The sequence below is a fragment of the Mytilus trossulus genome, chromosome 9 (genome assembly GCF_036588685.1).
Source record: "Mytilus trossulus isolate FHL-02 chromosome 9, PNRI_Mtr1.1.1.hap1, whole genome shotgun sequence".
NCBI lineage: Eukaryota > Metazoa > Mollusca > Bivalvia > Mytilida > Mytilidae > Mytilus > Mytilus trossulus.
The window spans coordinates 69,657,616-69,682,383 of NC_086381.1; the positions used below are offsets into that span (position 1 = coordinate 69,657,616).

General features: G+C 31.0%; 1 protein-coding gene across 3 annotated transcripts; it reads left to right on the forward strand.

Moving 5' to 3' along the window:
- Positions 1-1,104: 1,104 nt before the first annotated feature.
- On the forward strand, positions 1,105-24,297 carry LOC134683322 (RING finger protein 141-like). Of its 3 annotated transcripts, none has more exons than XM_063542537.1 (6): positions 1,105-1,161; positions 8,099-8,259; positions 8,991-9,099; positions 11,725-11,873; positions 16,176-16,286; positions 19,269-24,297. In XM_063542537.1, exons 2-6 carry the CDS (start codon positions 8,126-8,128, stop codon positions 19,417-19,419), a joined length of 654 nt encoding a protein of 217 aa, XP_063398607.1. In that variant the 5' UTR covers positions 1,105-1,161; positions 8,099-8,125; the 3' UTR covers positions 19,420-24,297. The 3 variants fall into 3 exon arrangements, with proteins under 3 accessions (XP_063398607.1, XP_063398608.1, XP_063398609.1); XM_063542538.1 differs by having other exon boundaries at positions 1,131-1,231; XM_063542539.1 differs by lacking the exon at positions 1,105-1,161 and adding an exon at positions 1,264-1,282.
- Positions 24,298-24,768: the final 471 nt, after the last annotated feature.

Here is a 24,768-nt window from a genome sequence, read left to right on the forward strand (position 1 = left end):
TTTATAACACAATGTTGACAAATTTTATAGTATTACCTACTATATAGGTCTGTTTGTTTTAGTTCCATGATACATCGTCGTCAATATAGTTTAATTTAATGCAACTGTCGTACAAGTCAGAGGTTTAACAAGCTATAAACCAGGTTTAATCCATAATACATAAGAATTAAGATGCCAGTGTTATCAATTAATTTGACTGCTTTTAATTTTATCATCTGATAAGCAAAATAAGTTTTCCACAATTGTTCCTCGTTTGTCTTTCAGTTGTTTAATGAGGGAGGATAGGACCTTTATAGGGAGTCCGGGACCGGGTGTTTTTAGTAGGCTCGGGATTTCGGGATTGACCCATTCGGGATCCGGGAATTCTTTTTTCGAATTTTGGGATGTCGGGATTTAAATTTAATTAAATTCGGGACCTCGGGATTTCGTGTTTTCAAGCCCGGGATTTCAGGATCAGGACCCCTCCTACCCCCCCCCCCTTATTTAATATGCTGCGATGATGAGTAAGTGCTGAAAACTGATCATCAAAATTGTTTGATCGGTTTAATTAAATTCAAAGTTTTTAGAGTCAAATCCATGGTATTCAATAAATACATAAACACAAGCTTTATTGAAATGTTCAAATCGACTAATTAACTAGATACACACACACACGCACATGCATGCATTTTTTTCATATTAACTGTCTCTAAACTTAACTATAGTAAAATTTTAGCGATATCTGTAATTTAGTTCTTTTTTTAGTTCGATATTACTATTTTCTCCTAATAGCTCAAAAGAAACAAAGAAAATGCATGATTCTTTCGAAAGCAGATTGTAAGCTTAAATGAACCCCATATTTTAATTTTATTTTTCAATTAATTAATTATTATAGGATAAAGCTTATTTGTAGAAAAAATAGCAAAACCCTTTTCAAAAAAATAAATTATACCCGCATGCCTGGTTAGTTCATTTGTTTCGATTTGTCCACTTGTGACTGAAAGTTGAAACAATTTTAATATATCTTCTTGCGTTTGTAGCCATATTTATATGCAATAATAGGCGAGTTGCCAAACCCTGGCCAATTGCAAAACAAGAAAGGTAAAAATAGCATTTCCTGTTGTGTACACACCTTATGATGACGTAATTCACAGAAGGTGTTAGAAGACAAGTGAAAATTGTGTAATTATCATGATTATACATTTCAAATTCAATTATCGCAATATACAACCCCACAGAAACATAATATTCAGTAACTACCGTACATACAACTTGAATCAAATTATTTATTAACCTAATTACGGTACCCCTAATTTCACTGTTTTATGGATTATAGCCTTTCAGAAAACAGAACTAAAAAAAAAATGAATGAATATTAAAGACGTTAAACGGTTAAAATAGCTATATATTTTTCTTCTATACTACAGGAAACTGGCTTGAATTAACAGAAACCCTGTCTTTGTGCTATGTTGATAATTTCATAAGAATAAACATATAGGTAAAAAAGAAGAAGAAGAAAAAAACTGCATTTATCGTCGTGTCATATGTTTTCATATGTCATATGTTTTCGTATCAACCACGTTTCGTCGGTTTTGACTGCATACGCGTACATTGTGGCATGTTTTTCTGTTCCTATATTTAGAACAACAACACCACTACAACTTGACATATTTAAAACATATTCAATGTCGCTTTTTAAAGACGTTAGAACAAATTAAATTAAACTGACCTATTTAGCCATTTTTATTTAATGTCAAAAATATGCATCACTAGAATAGTTGTGGAAAAAAATTCTGTAGGGTTAAAATAAAGTCCAGATATGTTTTTTGCAAGTCAGACACCGGATTTTCAAGACATATGACTGTCATGTGTTTTTTTGGCAGTTTTAATAACAAACCATCGAGTTAAAATTAGCAGGGTTCTTATATAAAATGGTTGTTCAAAATCTAATTATTCAATATTTCATTGACAATTTTTTTTTTATACATCTTTGATACATGAAGGTGAAAACAGTCTTAACTTTTCATATTTAATCCTAAATTTTGAAAACAGCATTTTATTTTAGAAAAAATAAGGTATTTTGTAAAAGGCAGTGTCTGCGCGTACCCGCATGCGGGTACGAATAGTCAAATTGCCGTTCTAGGCTGCGCGTACCCACATCCGGTTTTCTAATAAAAGGCCATCGAATCGGGAATGAAACGTGAAATATGTAAGAAAATTATCGATAGTATAGGGATTTCGTGTAGAACGAGTGAAGAATATGAAAAAATAATATTTTCAAATTGTATTTATTAATTAAAATTAAATGCACAATGATGGAAAATGAAACTGTACAGTCCCTGAAAAGAAAAAAGTAAAATAAAACTACTAAAATTAAAGCTGGAGTTTATAAAAAATTAAAGAAGCAAGTTATAATATCAATTTAAACCATTTACAAAAGATTCATGTAACTTATTAAGATTTGGAACACATTTTACATATCAAATATGATTGTTTTGGCACGGATTTCAACCCGGCTGCACATTTCAAATGTTGCCAGCCTCCGTTCACGTTTCATTAATCATTATTACTTGCTTCTTTAAATTTTAATTTTTATAAACTCATGCTTTAATTTTAGTAGTTTTATATATTTTAAAATTTTAGTTTCTGTTTAACATTTTACTTAAAGATTATTTTAAAATATCATATGGGTATATTTTTAATTTATAAAAAAAATATTCTTTAAATTTGCATTAAAATTTTATAATAGTTTTAATTTCTATCATGTTTTTCTTTTACAGGGACTGTACAGGTTCATTTTCCATCATCGTGCATTTAATTTTGCAATGATTATTATGTATCATTATTTAATAAATACAATTTGAAAATATTATTTTTCATACTTTTCACTCGTTCTACACGATATCCCCATTTTATCGATGATTTCAGTAGATATTTCACGTTTTATACCCGATCCAATGGCATTTTATTAGAAAACCGGATGTGGGTACGCGCAGCCTAGAACGGCAATTTGACTATTCGTACCCGCATGCGGGTACGCGCAGACACTGCCTTTGTAAAAACCAGGTGCCAATCTGAAATTAATCAAAATCTAAAAATTTCATCACACAAAACACCAACCTTACACTATTTCCCAGTAATTTTTAGAAGGGAAAAGTATTAAATAACCTTTTTTATGATTCAAGCGATCACCAGAACCACGACTTTAGAAAATATTAATTTCCGGATTTTGTAGTCATTTCTGCCCGTTTACTGATCCAATTTTTATTTCATACGAAAACATATGACGCCGTTTTTTTGACATACAAAAATCGCAAAGTAATCGGAAACAGTAAAAAGTCGTAGTAAGCATTGACAAAAAAACTAGATACCTAAAATCAATCTACAGGACATGCTTTTTAAATTTGAGTAAACACCTGAATAAAAACTCAACAGTGAAAACCGTAAGCAGTGAAAATTGTTATTAGTACGAAAACACATTACACGATGATAAAGGTTCATCTGAGACTAATATAACACTGTTATCATGGTTATAGTAGTCTCAGGGTTCATCTAGACCAGAGACAGAGTTTGATTAAGATTTCACGTGACTGTTTATTTTTACACCACCTGTGGTGAGGAAAGGAAATGTTTTGCAAAATCCACAAGTTTTCTTATAAAACGCAAAATGAAAACAACTTATATATATCTATGTATGTGCTATCAGGAGTTAAAACTAATTTTAAAATAGATTACACAGTTTTGTCTGTGGAATTCAGAGAAAATTTCATGGTTTATAAACACAGCCATTTTTGTGGAAGTGTATAGATGAACCTTAACAATGTAAATACTTCACATAGATATAGGAAGATGTGGCGTGAGTGCCAATGAGACAACTCTCCATCCAAATAACAATTTATAGACAATAGACAATACTTTATTAATAAACCTCAGATACATAGGTATAAAAGTAAACCATTATAGGTCAATGTATGGCCTTCAACATGCATACTGTCCATCAGAACCTTTTTATCAATGTTTACTATAATCCTTGCAATCTTAGTAGTATAACCAACCCTCAACATGCTCAAGACAAGAAAGTATTTGAAATCAATATCTCTAATTTATCATGTTCATGATGTTTATTGAGTTATATAGATTAATAGCAAATGATTGTCCACTGGATTCATACTTCATTGTAGCAGTCAGGATATTTATAGACCTTATTGCTGAGTCTGAAATCTGCTCCTCTTGCAGTCAGGATATTTATAGACCTTATTGCTAGTCTGAAATCTGCTCCTCTTGCAGTCAGGATATTTATAGACCTTATTGCTAGTCTGAAATCTGCTCCTCTTGCAGTCAGGATATTTATAGACCTTATTGCTAGTCTGAAATCTGCTCCTCTTGCAGTCAGGATATTTATAGACCTTATTGCTAGTCTGAAATCTGCTCCTCTTGCAGTCAGGATATTTATAGACCTTATTGCTAGTCTGAAATCTGCTCCTCTTGCAGTCAGGATATTTATAGACCTTATTGCTAGTCTGAAATCTGCTCCTCTTGCAGTCAGGATATTTATAGACCTTATTGCTAGTCTGAAATCTGCTCCTCTTGCAGTCAGGATATTTATAGACCTTATTGCTAGTCTGAAATCTGCTCCTCTTGCAGTCAGGATATTTATAGACCTTATTGCTGAGTCTGAAATCTGCTCCTCTTGCAGTCAGGATATTTATAGACCTTATTGCTAGTCTGAAATCTGCTCCTCTTGAACTGTTGGCGTCACACAACTATCCCTTATGTTCTTCTCATATATCATGTATATGTTATGATGGTATGATACTAAACTCCTCAAGGGGAGGATTGTGTCTGATATGCATATGATGAAGACATAATTTTTCAATCAGTTTAATAATAGTCTTGAGCTGGCATGTCAGTTAACCATTTGTTAACTGCTAGTAATCTGATGTTATTTATGTATTATTGTCATTTTGTTTATTTTCTTTGGTTACATCTTCTGACATCAGACTCAGACTTCTCTTGAACTGAATTTTAATGTGTGTATTGTTATGCGTTTACTTTTCTGCATTGGCTAGAGGTATAGGGGAGGGGTTGAGATATCACAAACATGTTTAACCCCGCTGCATTTTTGCGCATGTCCCAAGTCAGGAGCCTCTGGCCTTTGTTAGTCTTGTATTATTTTAACTTTTAGTTTCTTGTTTACAATTTGGAGTTTAGTATGGCGTTCATTATTACTGATCTAGTATATATTTGTTTAGGGGCCAGCTGAAGGACGGCTCGGGGTGCGGAAATTTCTTGTTGCATTGAAGACCTGTTTTTGACCCTCTGCTGTTTTCTGCTCTATGGTCCGGTTGTTGTCTCTTTGGCACATTCCCCATTTCCATTCTCAATTTTACTTAAATTCAATTGTGGTTTTCTGGGTACTCTGGCTTCCTTCAATAAAAACATGCCACCAAAAGTAGTGTTTAAAAGTGGCCTTATTAACACAAAAATTAAAATATAATCAATTGTGGCATCAAATATGTTCTTTTAATATGACATCAAATTTTAAGGAAATCTTTGTGATGGCTTGAAATAGCAGTTAGTTGTACCGATATTCTTCCTTGTTGAAATAATTTCCCCATTATCTTTATATGTACCAGGTAGTTGTCCTACTCAAATGTTTTTAGCTCACCTGACCTGAAAGGTCAAGTGAGCTTTTCTCATCCATGTCATCACTTGACGTCCATAGTCTGTTGTCATCGTCGTCTATTAACTTTTACATAAACCTTCCTCTCCGAAACTTATAGCCTAAATTTAACCTAACTTGTCCACCTTCATCACTAGGGTATCTAGTTTTTAAAAAATAGGTGTAAAATACATTTTCTCAGAAATTATAGAATTTAGAGCAAATCTGACAGTTGGTAAAAATTTTCATCAGGTTAAGATCTATCTGCTCATAATTTTTACGACAAATCCAACAAATCATTGTTGGGTTGCTGCCCTTGAATTGGTTATATTAAGGAAACTTTGCAGTTTTTGGTTATTATCTTGAATATTATTATAGAAAGAGATAAACTGTAAATCAACCCTTATACGGATAAATCAGCATGTGCAATACTGCAAACATTCCACAGTTGATATATATAAGAGTTTATATTGCTTCTCGAACAGGACCAATACAGGAAAAGGGCCAGTATTGACAAAAAGCGATATTGGCCCATGGGCTAATATGGGACGGTCATTTCCGGTTTGAATTTTCTTAAAACATTTTATAAGAGTGTTATGAACTGGCTGTTTCTGTATTGGCCCTGTTAAAGATTCTTAATCAGCTGTATTGGCTCTTGACTCTTCCAGGCCATGGTCCAATACAGCAGATCTCACATTTATAACAGGGCAAATACAGAAACAGCAAGTTAATAACACTTTATTAACCAACTCAGTACATTATTGCCAAAAATTACTATTTATTCAAAATTACATATTTTCTGTAATGGCCCTGTTTTTCTGTAATGGCCCTGTTTTTTTCTGTAATGGCCCTGTTTTTCTGTAATGGCCCTGTATTAATGCCCAGTTTGTCTGTATTAAGCCCAGTTAGGGACTGGGTTTTTAATAAAGTTAATAAAATTGAGTTGTTAAGAGTATAATACCTTTTTGTATTTTGTTTAATTTAGTAACCATCAACAAACATTAAAGAGTTATAAAGAACCATATACAGGGATCACTGTTCATCCTGTTTTTCAACACATAACTTCTTTCAACTTTATATCTTGGATATTTGGTATATATTAAAAGCTTTATCATGGTGAAGTACAAATTATTTTTTTCAAACTAAACTGTCATTAAAAGAGTAAGAGAGTACATCAAGTTGGTAGCAACACATATACTTTTGTTTAGTTGGTTAATAAATGTATTAAGAAATGGGTGTTTTTATAATGGCCCTGTTATATGTCCTCGGTCAGTAATAATGGCCTCGGATGTCTGTAATGGACCTCGACATTGCCTCGGGCCATTACAGACTTCCTCGGCCATTATTACAGACCTTGGACATATAACAGGGCCATTATAAAAACACCCATTCATTAATACTATGATAATAATTTTCAGCAAAGTATGATCTACAAATCAGTCAACATGACCAAAAGTGACCAGGACTCAGGAGTTATTGGCCTTAATTATAGTCTTATATACAAAAATCTTCTTTTCTAAAACTATGGAGCCATTTTTGGTTACTATCTTAGATATCATTATAATATCTAATATCAAATACTATTAATTATGATTTTAACCTTATTTACATGCTTTCCAGTAATTCAGTAAATACAGGCGAGCAACACAGGCTCTTTAGATCCCCTAGCATGTATAGTTTTTTAATATCCCTGCTGAAAGGTGATGATCAGGGAATTTAGTTTTACTCTTAAATTGTATGATGGTTGTAACTATAATAGGGTTATCTTCATGATGAATTAGGGTAATAATTCTTGCCAATTGTCGTTATCAGTTATTTTTGGTGCATGAAGATAAAATGTAAACATTGTTTGAAATGATGGAATTTAACAATAGATTTTAAAAAATCAGGTCAGTGACTCAGTGTTGATATTTCTGATTTTGATATTTTTGATATGTTTACCTATGCTGCTCAGTACGTAAATGTGGTTTTTCATTGATTGATAAATGATGTAAAAATTTATGTGTTTCTATTTAATTTCTTGATTTACCATCTACATGTGATTGTCATTTCCTTTTTTAAACGTTGATACATTAATTAACTAACTTACCAAAATTGAGGTCAGATTTGATTAACAAGATTCCATCTTGCCATTCTGGAGTACTATATATAGCTAGTAAAGGTCCCTTTTAAGTTGCATCAGTTTGAAATATTTATCGTCAAAACTGAGGTAATAATTTCCCTTATGCCAGCTGGCTGCAGTTTTTTTCGTCTCATAGTTAAAACAGTGACAATTCAAAATGCAGTGGTCACCAATACCAACAAAAGAACTTTAACTTACTTCAGTCTAACAGCTGAATAGGGAGAAGTGGAGACTCAACAGGGGATCAATTTAAAATGCACTATTTTAATCAAATAGAAAAAAAGCCAAATTGACTGGTATTTGAATAGTATATATATTAGCAATCTTTTTTTCAGAATAAATGTGAAGGCAAAATATGTAGTATGGGCAATGGACACAGTTTACCTGATCCTGAAAGAGTCTTTAAAAAACTTCATTCACATATTGGTATTATCAAAAGGATTGCACATCTCTCATATGAAGATTTTCTCAAGTCAGTTTTAGAATTAAATGAAATGTAAGTAAATTGTAAAATAGATATTAATCTGTACAAGAAACAAAACATTAACTGAACTAGATGTTTAACAAGGACATAAAATGATAAAAACAGTCAAAAGAATTTTAAGTGTACTGGCATGATCACACCAACCAGTCGATATTATAATTTTGAAAGTGTTGTACAATTGTACAGTAAGACTCTCTAACATACATTATGATTTGCTGTGTGGTCAATTTTTATAGACTCTTATATAATTTTCTGAATGACCTGTATTTGGTAACATAAATCATGTAAATAATCCGAGCGAATTATGTATTTCCTTCTTTTCCAAAGATCTGATTTGGTTGTTGTCACTCTCATCATTCTGGTGTTTTGTCTCTTTATAAGTAAAAAAATGCTAAAACTTTATTTATCGTGCTATGCCAAAAAAAATAGATTTTTTGAAAATTAGATGAAATGGTTTTGTGCAGGAGAAAATTTTACAATTAACTGTAATCACTTTTTTGTTCTTCAATAACATATTGATGATTTTAAATGAATGTCTTACATAGTAGATCTTCTTAAGGAGTTACACCATTTCTTGGGAGTCAAACAAGAAATTGGAAGACTTTATAAGATAAACCATCAGTAAATTATTTTACGTAAATACATTGTACTATATATGTTGTGATGTGTAAATGAAAACAAAACACAATAGAGCATCACTAATGAAAACAGTGATGACTAATGATATGATATTTGTTTTCCAGAACCTCTTCATTTAGTGACCAGAGAGGGAAACAGTTAAAGTTTTCTGTACAAGATGGTACAGATACCTCAGTGTTCTGGAAGACTACAGTCAGGATATCCTGTAAAAAGGTTTGACAGCATCATCCATTTACATCTCACATTGTACATGTTACAAAATGTTTACTTCAAAACAATTTTATGGGCTTCGATGGCTAAGTGGTCTCAGTACTACTGTAATCACTAGCCAGTCAATACTGAGGTTCTGAGTTTAAAATCCCCTCATGTGGGTTCATTAGATTCCAATCTTAATTCAATAGGATTGTCAGTTTTTCTATTGAAGGTAAGTGGTTTTCTCTGGGCATTCCAGCATCCACCACCCATAAAAACTGACTGCCGCAATATAGTCAAAAAGTGGCACTTAAAAGTGGACACCAACAATTAATCAACTGACAAAACAATGTCAGCCATTGGTCATTGTCAGTAAAGAAGGAAACACAATATATTCACATAGTAAAATTGTTGAAAAATATAGGATTAGATTTTACAAAACTAGTGCTCACCTAATTTTGAAATTTGTTCAACATATTGCTTTATGGGTAGATAGATTGATTGATTGCTTTAGGGTTAGAATATTATTACAATGAATGTTTTTAAGATGAATCACTTATTCATCTCAAATCTTTTTTAATTTTTTTTTAAAAAGACGAGCGTTAACTTTGTGTGTTAATTTGTGTCACAACGCTTTTATACCACAGAAAAAATTAAAAACATTTTGGTTGTACATAGGTATCACATTGTCTTCGTCGTCAGCGTTGTTCAAAGACAGATGGTTTCCACATAAATATAACCGTGTATCTAGATTTTTAATTTTGGGTCCAGTTTTCAAATTGGTCTACATTATGGTCCAAAGGGTCCAAAATAAAACTTAGTTTGATTTTAACAAAAATTGAATTCTTGGGGTTCATTGATATGCTGAATCTAAACATGGATTTAGATTTTTGATTATGGGCCCGGTTTCAAGTTGGTCCAAACTGGGGTTCAAAATTTAAGTTTGTTTGATTTCAACAAAAGTTGAATATTAAGAAAGAAGATGTGGTATGATTGCAAATGAGTCAACTCTGCACAAGAGACCAACATGACACACACACTGTACAAATGAATGTATGGGGTTCTTTGGTATGCTTAATCTAACCATGCATTAAGATTTTTGATTGTTCTGCCCTGTTATCAAATTGGTCCACATTGAGGTCAAAAGGGTCCAAAAATAAACTTTGATTTCATAAAAAAAATGAATTCTTGGGATTCTTTGATATGCTGAATCAATCCATGGCCATGTATTTAGATTTTGGATATATGACCATAATAGGTAAATTTAAACTTTTTTTAGTTCATTAGGCCACATTCATTCTGTGTCAGAAACCTATGCTGTGTCAACTATTTAATCACAATCCAAATTCAGAACTGTATCAAGCTTGAATATTGTGTCCATACTTTCCCCAAGTGTTCAGGGTACACCCTCTGTGGTCATATAAAGCTGCACCCTGTGGAGCATCTGGTTTGATTGAGTTACCAAGCCTTCAACTGATATCTTATAGTGTGTCTTTCTATGTTGTGATGTTATACTATTGTTTGAGAAAAGGGAGAAGATTTGGTACAATTTTAATGTTTAATCCCGCTGCAATTTTTTGCACCTGTCCTAAGTCAGGAATCTGATGTTCAGTAGTTGTCGTCTGTTTATAACACTAGACTAGTAAATTTTGGGGCTGTTTATAGCTTGCTGTTCGGTTTGAGCCAAGGTTATGTGTTGAAGATTAACTCATCATAGATACCAGGACTAAATTTTGTATGTACGTCAGACACACGTTTTGTCTACAAAAGACTCATCAGTGACGCTCGAATCCAAAAAGTTAAAAGGGCCAAATAAAGTACGAAGTTGAAGAGCAGTACTGACCAAAATTCTTAAAAGTTTTGCAAAATACAGCTAAGGTAATCTATGCATGAAGGCCCTACCTAGACCTCTAATGATTTACTTTTATAAATTGTAATTTGGATAGAGTGTTGTCTCATTAGCACCCATACCACATCTTCCTATATCTAATTAAAAGTTAAAAAAAAAATGAATTATAGAAAATTATCTATCCTTTACTTCAGTCAAATATTTTTTTGTTGAATTTTTGTAAAAACATCCTACTACTTTCCAATATTTCTTAGTAGTGTTAGATAGTGTTGATAAGCCTGATGTTTTCAGTGTTAGACATCTTCACTTCTCCTTGTGTTTTCCAATGTTTTTATTGTTCGAAAATGTTAATGCAGTTTATAGTGCAAGAAATCATTTAATATTTTGGATGATAACAGCAATGAACAGTGTTTATCATGTTTCTACGCCTGATGATTTTATGTGATAAATGAACGAAGTTATGCCCCAAAGTCCACCCAAATTATTTTGCCAGGAATTCTATTCAAACAAGTTTCTAGGCAGCCTTTAACTAGCAGTGAGGTGCGAGTTGTAGGCTTCACTGTGAATCTGAGATGAAATACAATAATAAAAGCACTGCTTCTTTACTTTTTGCTGAGAATGTAATGATTTAATGTAATGAATGGATACCTTTATTATTTTTATTTCTATTATATGTTTACACTAATAAAAGTAAGTTTGGTAAGTTTTATTTATTGATAACAAAATCAATGTATATACTGATACATATGTTTACATCAATGTTTATACTGATACATATATTTACATTAATTTTCTAGGTTCATGCAATCAGAAATCATATTCTATCAACTCGACTCCTAACCTTAAAACAGTACATAGAAATATACAAGGAAATTACAGAACAAGTATCAGCCTTGCCAACAGATAGAAGTCGTGTAGATATATGTGCTTCAGTCATATTTGAACAGTAGGTATTAAAATATAGATTCATAAATGTCAACTTATTGGGCTCAATTATGTTAAATTCTTGTTCTGAAATATTTTGAGGGCAATATTTAGAGTCTATCTTTAAAATCTATCAGTGAAATATGAAATTTTTAAATGTTTTCAATATTTTGCTCTAGAAATTTTAATTTCTTATAGATGGACTTAATTATTTTGCATATAGTTTTGGAGGAAAAATGTTTGTCCAACTCTACTGGGTTTTATCAAATTGTTCAGGGCATATGATACAGTTTTGATCCCATATTGAAATTTTGCAGACAATTTGCATAAAGGCTATATTTTACCTGATTAAATCAAATATGTAATAAAAAATATACCTTCATGTGCTACTTTTTGAGTTAAATAAGGTCCAAGTTTTATAAATATTTGCTAAAAATTTGGATTTGTGGATGTATTTTTCCTTTCAACAGAAATACATAACTTTTTAGCTCACCTGGCCCAAAGGGCGTCGTTAACTTTTACAAAAATCTTCTCCTCTGAAACTACTGGGCCAAATAAACCAAACTTGGCCACAATCATCATTTAGGTATCTAGTTTAAAAAATGTGTCTGGTGACCCGGCCAACCAACCAAGATGAAATAGAACATAGAACATAGGGATAAAATGCAGTTTTTGGCTCATAACTCAAAAACCGAAGCATTTAGAGCAAATCTGACATGGGATAAAATGGTTAATCAGGTCAGATCTATCTGCTCTGAAATTTTCAGATGAATCGGACAATCGTTGTTTGGTTGCTGCCCCTGAATTGGTAATTTTAAGGAAATTTTGCTGTTTTGGTTATTATCTTGAATATTATTATAGATAGAGATAAACTGCAAACAGCAATAATGTTCAGCAAAGTAAGATTTACAAAAAAGTCAACATGACCAAAATGGTCAGTTGACCCCTTTAGGAGTTATTGCCCTTTATAGGCAATTTTTAACCATTTTTCGTAAATCTTAGTAATTCTTTACAAAAACTTCTCCTCTGAAACTACTGGGCTAAATCAATCCAAACTTGGCAACAATCATCATTTAGGTATGCAGTTTAAAAAGTGTGTCCGGTGACCTGGCCATCCAAACAAGATGGCCGCTACGGCTAAAAATAGAACATAGGGGTAATATGCAGTTTTTGGCTAAAAAAACAAAAGCATTTAGAGCAAATCTGACATGGGGTATAATTGTTTATCACGTCATAATCTATCTGCCCTGAAATTATCAGATGAATTGGACAACCCGTTGTTGGTTTGCTGCCCCAGAATTGGTAATTCTAAGGAAATTGTCCTGTTTTTGGTTATTATCTTGAATATTATTATAGATAGAGATAAACTGTAAACAGCAATAATGTTCAGCAAAGTAAGATTTACAAATAAGTCAAAATGGTCAGTTGACCCCTTTAGGAGTTATTGCCGTTTATAGTAAATTTTTAACAATTTTCATAAAATTTGTTAATTTTTACCAACATTTTCCACTGAAACTACTGGGCCAAGTTCATTATAGATAGAGATAATTGTAAGCAGCAAGAATGTTCAATAAAGTAAGATGAACAAACAAATCACCATCACCAAAACACAATTTTGTCATGAATCCATCTGCTTCCTTTGTTTAATATTCACATAGACCAAGAGGAGCGACACAGGCTCTTCAGAGCCTCTAGTTCGTTTTAAAAGATAAACACATGCTGTTTTTTTGATAACTTATTTGTAAATTCTGTTTTATATAAGTGTCCCTTCAATTTGTGCAATTTCTATTTACATTTTCATGAAAATTGGCACACATAATCTTCTTACCTAATCAAACCAAATGGCATTTTAAAACAGTGGGGTCTATGAACTTGTTTTCAAGTTAGATGAGTTTGAATTATAAGAAATCAGTCGAAAACTAAATCTTTTCCCATTAAGTCACAGTTTGACGTAGCGAAAATAACAATTTACATTAGCAACGTCATAACCTCCCCTGTAACTGTATTGTATGCCCTTAAGTCTTTGAAAACCATGATAGAAAAGAAAAAAAAATCTCACATGTGCAACATTATTCAAAATAGAATTTAGAATGGAAGCAGGGAATATGTCAAAGAAACAACATCATGGCCAAAGAACAGAAAACAACCCATGGGCCAACAATGGATCTTCAAAACATCAAGAAAATTCCACACCCTAAAATGGCTTCAGCTTGCCCCCAGTCAATTATGTTATACTTGTTCAGCTAAATGGACACTACACTTAACTCAAATCTTTGAGATCCTCTTCTCATATAGGAGTTATTGATTCAAATGAATATTGTCCTGTTTTTGTCTTATATCTTAATAGGCTCAAACTGTTTAGAAGTACTTTTGAGAAGAATTATAAAAAAAAATTCTCTTATGGTTGTGGCCTGTTATCTATTTCTAGCATGTATTGATATATCTCATATCACACTGTACTGAGTGTGATATAAAAAAGTGGGATGAAAATCTGCATCAATTTGATTGGATTATCCAGCATCACAAGTCAAATTATAACATTTCCATTGGTTGTTAGTTCAATGGTGGCTTTCAAATGTTAGGACAATGTACATTGTGTCCATGGCAATAGACATTGTGATTTTTGTCGAGCCTTCGACTTTAGTCGAAAAAGCGAGACTAAGCGATCCTACATTCCGTCGGCGTCGGCGTCGTCGTCGGCGGCGTCCACAAATATTCACTCTGTGGTTAAAGTTTTTTAAATTTTAATAACTTTCTTAAACTATACTGTATTTCTACCAAACTTGGACAAAAGCTTCTTTATGATCATTAGATAGTATCCAGAAGTAAATTTTGTAAAAATAAAATTCCATTTTTTCCGTATTTTACTTATAAATGTACTTAGTTTTTCTGCGGGGAAACATAACATTCACTCTGTGGTTAAAGTTTTTGAAATTTTAATAACTTTCTCAAACTATCCTGGGTTTGTACCAAACTTTGACAGAAGTTTGTTTATGATCATAAGATAGTATCCAGAAGTAAATTTTGTAAAAAAATAAATGCATTTTTCCGTATTTTACTTATAAATGGACTTAGTTTTTTCTACGGGGAAACATAACATTCACTCTGTGGTTAAAGTTTTTGAAATTTTAATAACTTTCTCAAACTATCCTGGGTTTGTACCAATCTTTGACAGAAGTTTGTTTATGATCATAAGATAGTATCCAGAAGTAAATTTTGTAAAAAAATAAATGCATTTTTCCGTATTTTACTTATAAATGGACTTATTTTTTTCTACAGGGAAACATAACATTCACTCTGTGGTTAAAGTTTTTAGAATTTTAATAACTTCCTTAAACTATCCTGGGTTTGTATCAAACTTTGACAGAAGCTTGTTTATGATCATAAGATAGTATCCAGAAGTAAATTTTGTAAAAAAATGAATTCATTTTTCCGTATTTTACTTATAAATGGACTTAGTTTTTCTGCTGGGTAACATTACATTCACTCTGTGGTTAAAGTTTTTAGAATTTTAATAACTTTCTTAAACTATCCTGGGTTTGTACCAATCTTTGACAGAAGCTTATTTATAATCATTAGATAGTATCCAGAAGTAAATTTTGTAAAAACAGAACTCCATTTTTTCTGTATTTTTCTTTTAAATGGACTTTAATTTTCTTCCAGTTTACCTTACATACAGTCTGCAGTTAAAGTTTTCAAAACATTTATTATATTCATTAAACTATCATAGATTTTTACCAAAATTGGACAGATTAGCTTCTCACAATCATAAGATAGTATCAAGAGGAATATTTTTATTGACTTTTTTCCTCAGTTTTGTTGAGCCTGCGATTTACAGCAAAAGTAGGCGAGACACTGGGTTCCGCGGAACCCTTACAAATTTTTCATTTCAATAATATACAAAACACTAGCACATTTCACTTGACAATCTTCTTTTTGTCAACAAATTCTATTATATGAATCTGTAGCATACAAATAGTCTTAAAAAGTCTGAATTTAAAGTATTACACTGGAAAAGGAGTTTAAAGGACATATTACCTCATACCTGAAAAAGCAAAAGACTAGATCAACATTTTAGGAATTTTGATTTACACATTTGTAGTATTGACCATAAGAGAAATAGGTTTTCTATTATATGACTTGTGAAAATTAGATATATCCCTTAATATCAACTCTTGTTATTTCATTTAAATAGTAATAATACATGCTCTTTTATTAAATTTAATTACTCATGTCCATCTAAAGCCAATATCCCTTTCTCACTCGTATGAAACCTGCAAGTATCAGAAGCATGTTTATCTATATCATCAGTAATATTTGTCAGATCAGGAAATGACGCCGAGGAAGAGGAGGAATGTTGCATCTGTATGGAAAGTAAACCAGAACTGATACTTCCATGTACACATAGATTCTGTGAACAATGTATAAAGGAATGGTAAGTACTGTGTTTTCATTATTATTTGTTGGACACCAATTTTTCGTGGATTTCGTGGGTACAGATAAACCACGAAATTAAATATTCAGTGAAATACAAATTTCCTATATAGGCTTGTAAACACACTATGGCAAAACCAGAAGTTGGTTTCCATTCTTCTAACCTTAGTTTGCCTCAACCAACTGGTACAAAACTTATACACAATGCTTATTACCACAAAATACAGATCAAGTATGAATTTGGTGCCGTCTATTAAACCGTTATACAGTTACAGTGGCCCTTTACAATTGGGCAAATTGCAAAATTTTTCGTTTTTGTTCTCTTACTTTAGTTTGCTTTAAACAAATGGTATGAAACTTATTCACAATGCTTATTACCACAAAATACAGATCAAATAAGAATTTTTAAAGTGTCACTTTTATTGTTCTAGCGACATATCTCTTTAAAAAACTAAAAACTGCTGAATATTTCATTTCCATTCTCTAACTTTTGTTTGCCTCAACCAAATGCTATGAAACTTATACGAAATGCTTATTTCAACAAAATACAGACCAATTAGGAATTTTGGAGGTGTTGCTTTAACCTTTCTAGAATTAAGATCCCTTACAATCGGAATAAATTGCTTCGATGAGCGCAACTGGATACAACTGCAGATGTCCAACCCTGAAAAGCTGGGGCCAAAAGGACATAATATTCATGCTTGATACCAGTCTTAATTTGGATTGTAATTAAATTTTTGACACATAATAGGTTTCTGACACAGAATAAGTGTAGTCAAAGAACTGCAAATTGGTTATATGATTTGAATTTATATTCTATTTATTGCTTTTGTGTAATACTCTATGCTGTTAATATTAATCCCCCCAAATTTTTCTTTTTATTTCTGAAATCTGAAATGAGAAATATTGTTCCCCTCTCTAATTTTTTTCACTTCCCCCTTTAACTTATTCCAAAAATAAGTTCTTTCCCTCACGATATGATCAGTATCTCAATTCAAATTTCTAATGGAGTTTGCCATTTAAATACATCATAAAAGTTTTAAAATATAAAATGGCATACACAGTCGTGGCTTAAATTTCTAGTAATTAATAGTAACTGCTAAAAATAAATTGACAGCTAACAACCTCAGGACAATCATCATTTCTTAATTCATAATTTACAAGCAGTGTAAGGGAGGTAACCAAACATTGTTATTTTAAATTGATTTTCATTACCTCCCTTACACTGCTTTTAAATTGTCTCAATTGTCCTTTAATCAGAAAAACCCTTGTTTTTCCCCTTTTTTGCCCCTTATTCCTAAATGGTTTGAACCATAATCCCCCATAGTCAATTCTTACCTTCCCTTTGTAGTATGGAAACTTGTGGTATAATTTCAGAGAGATGCATATGTTACAGTGAATTTGTTAAATCAGTGATTTTATAAAATCCCTGGAATAGTTAGTGAGTATGTAAAATCACTAACAGTTTCAGTGATTTTTCAAAATCACTGAAATGTCAGGGATTTTAAAAAATCACTGAAAATATTGCTAGGGGTTTTGTAAAATCTCTGATTAAAGGTTTAATCTTGAGAATAGAAATGTATTTTTCATAATACATAAAGACCAATGATTTTGAAATATATTTGATTAATAAATAACTAACTAAACTATTTTACAGAGATTATAAATGATAATAGGAATATATGAATAGATATTAAGACTAAAATTTACTCATTTTTGCACGATGAATATTGTTTTAGTACTTTTTTTTCGCATCTCCACATTCGGAAGAACTTCATACATACAAATATTTACTTTTAATTTGATAGATAAAGAATGGAAAAAGTATAAAAACTTTATGAAACATGTATCACTTAATGATAAAATACATGTTAAAGGCAGTATCTGACGGATATGACGTATCACTTAATGATAAAATACATGTTAAAGGCAGTATCTGACGGATATGACCAAGTAAGAAATTCAAGTTCAAAACAAAATTTTGTTATTTCCACTTATCTGTTGTCTTTTTGTTTTACTATACATGTATTATAATTTTGCGGATATGAATAACTTTTTTAAGCTGCACATTAATAATACAACGAATTTGCTTTTTATATATTAATTTCCATGTCACGATAAGATATGCATGTAATATTTGATGATAAATTTGATATGATTAGTTTACATGTTTTAATAATAACACTACGTGATAAATATTAACTTATTTTCCAACAAGCAAAAAAATGAAGAGCTTATATTGTTTCTTTTCTGTGGGCTTTTAGTAAAAGGTTTATAAATTGGTTCAATATGTTCGATTATTGAAATGACTTTTGTGTGAAAGTTTGCTCTTGTTGTAAAGACTAATTTTTCTACAGTATGTCATTTGTTAAGTAAAAATTGCTCACTAAGTAAAAACTTAACCTCAAACTTGTTCAGTGTTACTGCTGTTAAAGAAATTTTAATCAAAAATAATTATATCTTTCACAAATTCACTGAATTCAATCAGGGAATCTGTAAAATAAATCTTAATTAATTCAGTGATTTTGTAAAATCCCTGGTCATAATCAGGGATTTTATAAAACACTAATCAGTTCAGTAATTATACAAAATCCCTGAAATTTCAGGGATTTGACAAAATCACTGATTTTACAAATTCGCTGTTACACATACACTTTAACACAAGTTATTGTCTGGAAACTACAAAAATGCTTTTTTGGGCCCCTTTTTGACCCCTGATTCCTAAACAGTTGGGACCATAACCCAAAATCAATCCCAATCTTCCTTTAGTGGTTATAAACCTTGTGTTTAAATATTATTGATTTCTACATACTTATACTAAAGTTATTATCAGGAAACCACCTGTCTTCGGATGACGACAACGTGATACCAATATACGACCAAATTGTTTTTAATTAATGCAGTCTTTTTAATTAATGCAGTCGTATAAAAATTGCTGATTTTTTTTATACATAGTACTTTTACTTCTGATTTTACTATATAGGAATGTTACAAGTAAGACTTGTCCAATCTGTAGAGAAAGAGTTAACAGTGTGGAAGATACTTGGGTATTAACAGAAAAACCAGATACAACAGAATATGAAAAAGATGTGAAAGGTTACCTGGTCAGTCTTGCAGACAGGAAAGATTCCTGACGGATACTGCTGAATACTTATTGTGATAAACAGTAGATTTTGTGTGTGTTAGAGATGTTACATTTGAAGGGTAATATTGTGTCTGAATGTATTTAATCAATTTACCAGTTACCAAAAGACTATTGTTATTCAATTTAACTGATTTATTAATGGTCTTCCAACTAGCAAAAGTTTGCTGACTGCACTTATTTAGAAATGAAAAGATATCAGACGCCAAGCTATTTATGATGTACTATGATTAAATCCAAATATAAGAAATAAAAGATATGATACATTAGTTAGAGCCGTTGTATAATGAGAAACTTTTGAGTCATTGTTGCTTTCATTAATTATTTTCTTACATTGACAGATTGCTAATTATATGCCCATTTATGGGATGTATTATGGTATACAGTTGTCTGCCCATCGTCAACATGTGGAACATTAACTCCCTTTCTTTTTTTATAAATTTTAGATTTTACATTTCTGAGTTACAGGGTTTCATTCATGAAAATGGGGGGATTTTCCAGTTTTAGGACAATAACTCAAAAATGCTTTCAGCAATTCTCATGAACCTTTGGTGAATTGTTTATATCTATTGATGTAAGCTCCCATTGGATTTTCATAAATTTCAAATATGACATTTAGAAGTAATTAAACCTCATTCTTTGAAAATGTGAATGACGTATTATGTGGTCATGGCACAGCTGTTTATTTTTATCTTCCTTTCCAAACACATTTGAATAAAATTTTCAATAATTTATAGCAATAATTTAGTTTTTGTAAATGAAACTAGTTACTCATACTCTATATACTCCAGAATTTTGGTATACAAAGTAAATTACAAGGGCGGAGCCAGCCATCTTAAAAAGGGGGAGGGGTCCAACCATATGTCCCCATTTAAATGCATTGATAGTCTAAAAAAAGGGCGGGGTTCCAGGGGCCGGATCTGCCACTGATTTTATCTGTTATATTCCATCGGTTTAAGCTTGTTTTAGTTAAAACATTAAGCATTAACAAAACAATTATGAAATTGTATAGATAAAACCATGAAATGAGGCTTTTTGATATATTACTGAGATCATATGATAGGTGATTTAGCCTTTATTTCTAAACACAATCTTGTTCTAACTTGGCATATATAATTGCTTGATTTCAGACTTATGTCTATTGTCATAAATTTTCCCCAAAAAAGATTTTCTGAAATTAACAGACTAATTTAAACAAAGTAATTTACCTAAATGATGACCATACATTTTTGGTTACTATACCTCAGCTATAGATTTGGACAATTATTTGTTTTAAAATTGTGTTTTATGTGTTCACTTGATGTATGTTACTTACAGGAATATAGCTCATTTTTTGCATTGACTATAAACAACGATCCATATTCTTTTATTATATACAAGTATACTAAGAAGAAATTCAAATGTTTCTTAGATTTTCAAATATTCTACAAATTAATTTACAGTTTGAAGAGTTTAATGACAGTTATTTCATGTAGTTCATTAATACTATCAGCCATCTTGATTTTGTCATTACAATAATTATTGAAGACCATATATCGATGTATAAAAATTATGCAGATAAAAATAAGTGGTCATATTTGAGAGAACTATTTTCTTAAGAATATTTTCTTATGTTGTGCCAACATCAACATAAAAGTGCAGGAGGAGTTTTTATCCTACTCACAGTGTGTGTTTATTATAGAGAAAGATATCATGTTTTATTTATGCAGTTTTGTATTGAAAGATTTGTTTTTCATACAGTACAACTGCTATAATTATTATACCCTCACATGTTTTAATACAAATGTTTTCTAGTATAAGGTTAGAACATGAATATTTTAATGTAAATTATAATTACATATTTCATGTATATTTAGGTCTTTCCACTTTTCTGTGGAAAGACCTATTATTTTTCTTCTGATTATTTATTTATTAGGTCTTTCCACTTTTCTGTGGAAAAACCTATTGTTTTTCTTCTGATTATTTTTTTTTTCTTCCGCCAAATTTTGTTCTTGCGATAAATATTTGTTTCGCAATATGTCGCTTAGATATTTGGTATATGATATCAAACAGTTTATGCGCTTTTGAAATTTACCCTGCGTAACCGAATACTTTTCTTTGTAGGAGTTATCTCCCCAAACACTGTTTTCCTTGTGTCCACTACTCCTTCGCAACCGTAAAAGATTACGACAAATTTATTTTATAAAATTGCTCGTAATATCCTTAGCATGATTTGTCCTATTTTGACCGAAGCAATATGAACGCTCCATATGAGAGTTATTTCCCCTTATGCATTTAATATAGGTGATATGCATTTCTATCTTGTAAACCTTAAGTGATAGAGACCTAGGATCTTTTGATTTGAAGTCCTTGGTCCAAAAAAATGTAAATTAGGTCAAGGTCAAAGTTCAAGGTCATATTCTAATTTTTGAATTTGGCTTATTTTCACTTAATCCTCAAAAACCATATAAAATGTCAAGAAATTATTTTTACTAAATTGTTAGTTGCGACATGTCGTAACACGTAAATTTTGATTTCAAGGGTACGTTGAACAGAAAAGGGAGTTTTCTCCCCTCATGTATTTAAAAATACGGGTATGTTGATATAACTCATTAACCAAATATAATTAAGACCTATGGTCTTTTGATTTGAGGTCCTTGGTTTCTGACCTTGAAATTGATCTCAAGGTCATAGCTTAATCTGATGTTCTTGATTTTGACCTTTGCTTTTACCTCATATGTATACATGATAAAGGCATGAGACTTTTGGCAAAATGTATCAAACCATTTAACCTTGGAAAAAACAACCGGAAGTAGCATTTTTTTGTTCTTTATTGATATAAAAGTATATAGAACCAGATATTTTTGGAATCAGTGTCAAGTAAATATTTAAATATTATCGGAAGTAACATTTTTCTAACCGGAAGTAACAAATTTTCTCCTTTATTTAAAAAAACAATAAGCTATCCTTTGACGATTGAAATGACATTTTAAACTTAATTTTACAATTAACTTTCATATTAAAATACATTGTTTTTGGTGGAAAGACCTTCAATTGTTCTCTGAACAATTGGTTTTTAATTTGATTAGAATTTCTTGTTGTTCAAAAAAGAAACTTCATACTATTTTTGATACTGGCACATGCATATAGTTTTAAATCACATGGCCATATATACTTTATCAATATCCTGGTGTCCATTGCCTGTCTGTTACTCATAATTAACTTTTCCTTTTAAGGTTTTAAAAATGGTTTGCAAAACTGCATTTGATGAACCATTACCTAACCTGTATTATAATATCAACAACAATGGTCTTACATCTGGGAAGGGTTCGAAGAGTTTGAAAAGTCCAATACCTTTTCTAGTCGTATAAGAAAACTGTTCTTTGCCATTTAGGCCAATAACATTTTGAACAGTACTTTCTTTGTTAAGCTTCACTTGAAAATTTTCTTTTGAAATAGTTTGAAAGTCATTAGCATTATGTTTAATAAAGAAATAGTTAAGGTTTCCATGGAAATTTTTCTAAAGACTCTCTTTCTTTATCTTGAAAATAAACCTCTCTCCACGTTTAATAATCTGATCTTGACAGGTACTTATTGACTAGATTTTCCAAAATTTTAAAAATAAGTTGATTTCATTTCTCCCTTGAAAAAGTGAATTGCTTTGAATTCGTTAAAGCATGTAGCTTTCTTGATTAATTTCAATTAAGACATAGTTATCTGACATTCAGCATTACAGAAAATGTATAAATATAAATAAAAAATAAAAAACACCTAGTGAGGGCAATCCTCTTCACTTACTCACTTAGATCTTTAAATATGTAAAAATGTTCAGTGAAATGAATATAACAAAATGACAAAAACCTACCTGTGTGTACACATAAAGTCATAAACAGTTCTATATAATTCTGATTGTAAAATGAAGTTTAAAAATAAGTTGTTGATTATCCTGCATGTATTGTTTGAAGTTCACAGACTTGTGTAGTACTTTCACTTTTTTCTGTTTTTTTGTCGAATAAATTTGTCCCAATCCTGCAAGAATGTTCACATTGAACAAAATGTATCAAAAAAATTTACATTACATTTTAAAATACACTCCTCACAATTTTTGTTCATATTGAATCAATTTAAGAATAGAGAAGGGAATTGTATATTGAAAGAAAAAAAAAATGTTGATAAAATGTTACAATTAATATAATAGGCAAATCTAGAACAGAGTTTCAGAAAGTCAAAATTTCTTTTCTTTATTAAAAAAATGTGGATGTTAAGCGACTTAATTATTCTCATATCAAAACTGGTATCAAAAATAGGTTTCAAACTGTTTCAAATAAGATCCATAGTGGGGTCAATATTTTTTTTCTCATAAATGCTAATTAATGTCAGGTTTAATTCATTTTTTCTGCAAAGAAAAAGAAATCTATTATATACCGTTCAGTTGTTTTGTGATGCCATATTCAGTTTGATTAGATACAGATTGGTGTCCATATATATAAGTAAGGACCTGACTGGGTTTCATTGTCTATTTTTGTTGTAACAAAGATCTGTGGGTTGGGGCCCATGGATAACTACATAGTAGCAGACTCTTTTCTATGAGTTGTGCTTCTGAGTGTCTGTATGCAATAAGTGTACTTTTTGTTTTTAAACTTTAAACATCTGCTAGTTATCTTGAAGATGTGTTTGTGAAGTTTTCATTGACTTACTTTTTCTTTGTTATTGATCTATTTTACAATTAAAGTTTTTGTGACTACGTTAATTCTAGTATCATGTACACATATCTGTGATAATACATTTTGTAGTTAATAATTTGCTGTAACTGGCATTCTTTTTGTTGTATTTATTTAATTTGTGTCTCATTTCATGTATATGCATTTTTCATTGGAATATTAAATATATTGTAATTCACATTAATTAAATAAATAGAATTAAAGTGTCAGTATGACTAATTTTTTTTTATGGTTTCTTATATAGATATAGGAAGATGTGGTGTGAGTGCCAATGAGACAACTCTCCATCCAAATAACAATTTTTAAAAGTAAACCATTGTAGGTCAATGTACGGCCTTCAACATTGAGCCTTGGCTCAAACTGAAAAACAAGCTATAAAGGGCCCAATTTTACTAAAACCATTCAAACGGGAAAACCAACGGTCTATTCTATATAAAAAAAAACAAGAAAGAGAAACATGCATAAACCACATAAACAAACAACAACTATTGTTCATTAGATTCATGACTTAGGACAGGTGCAAACATTTGCAGCGAGATTTTAATGGTACCAAACCTTCTCCCTTTTTTTGAAACAATAGCATAACATCGCAACATAGAAAAATATAAGATAAAATATCAAATGGCAGGCTTAAATCAATC

Excerpts from the sequence above, each read along its gene's own strand:
- LOC134683322 (XM_063542537.1), top strand. The coding sequence starts at position 8,126 with ATGGGCAATGGACACAGTTTACCTGATCCTGAAAGAGTCTTTAAAAAA. Across the intron at positions 8,260-8,990 it reads GTTTTAGAATTAAATGAAAT|AACCTCTTCATTTAGTGACC; the intron begins GTAAGTAAATTG and ends TTTGTTTTCCAG. Across the intron at positions 11,874-16,175 it reads GCTTCAGTCATATTTGAACA|ATCAGGAAATGACGCCGAGG; the intron begins GTAGGTATTAAA and ends AATATTTGTCAG.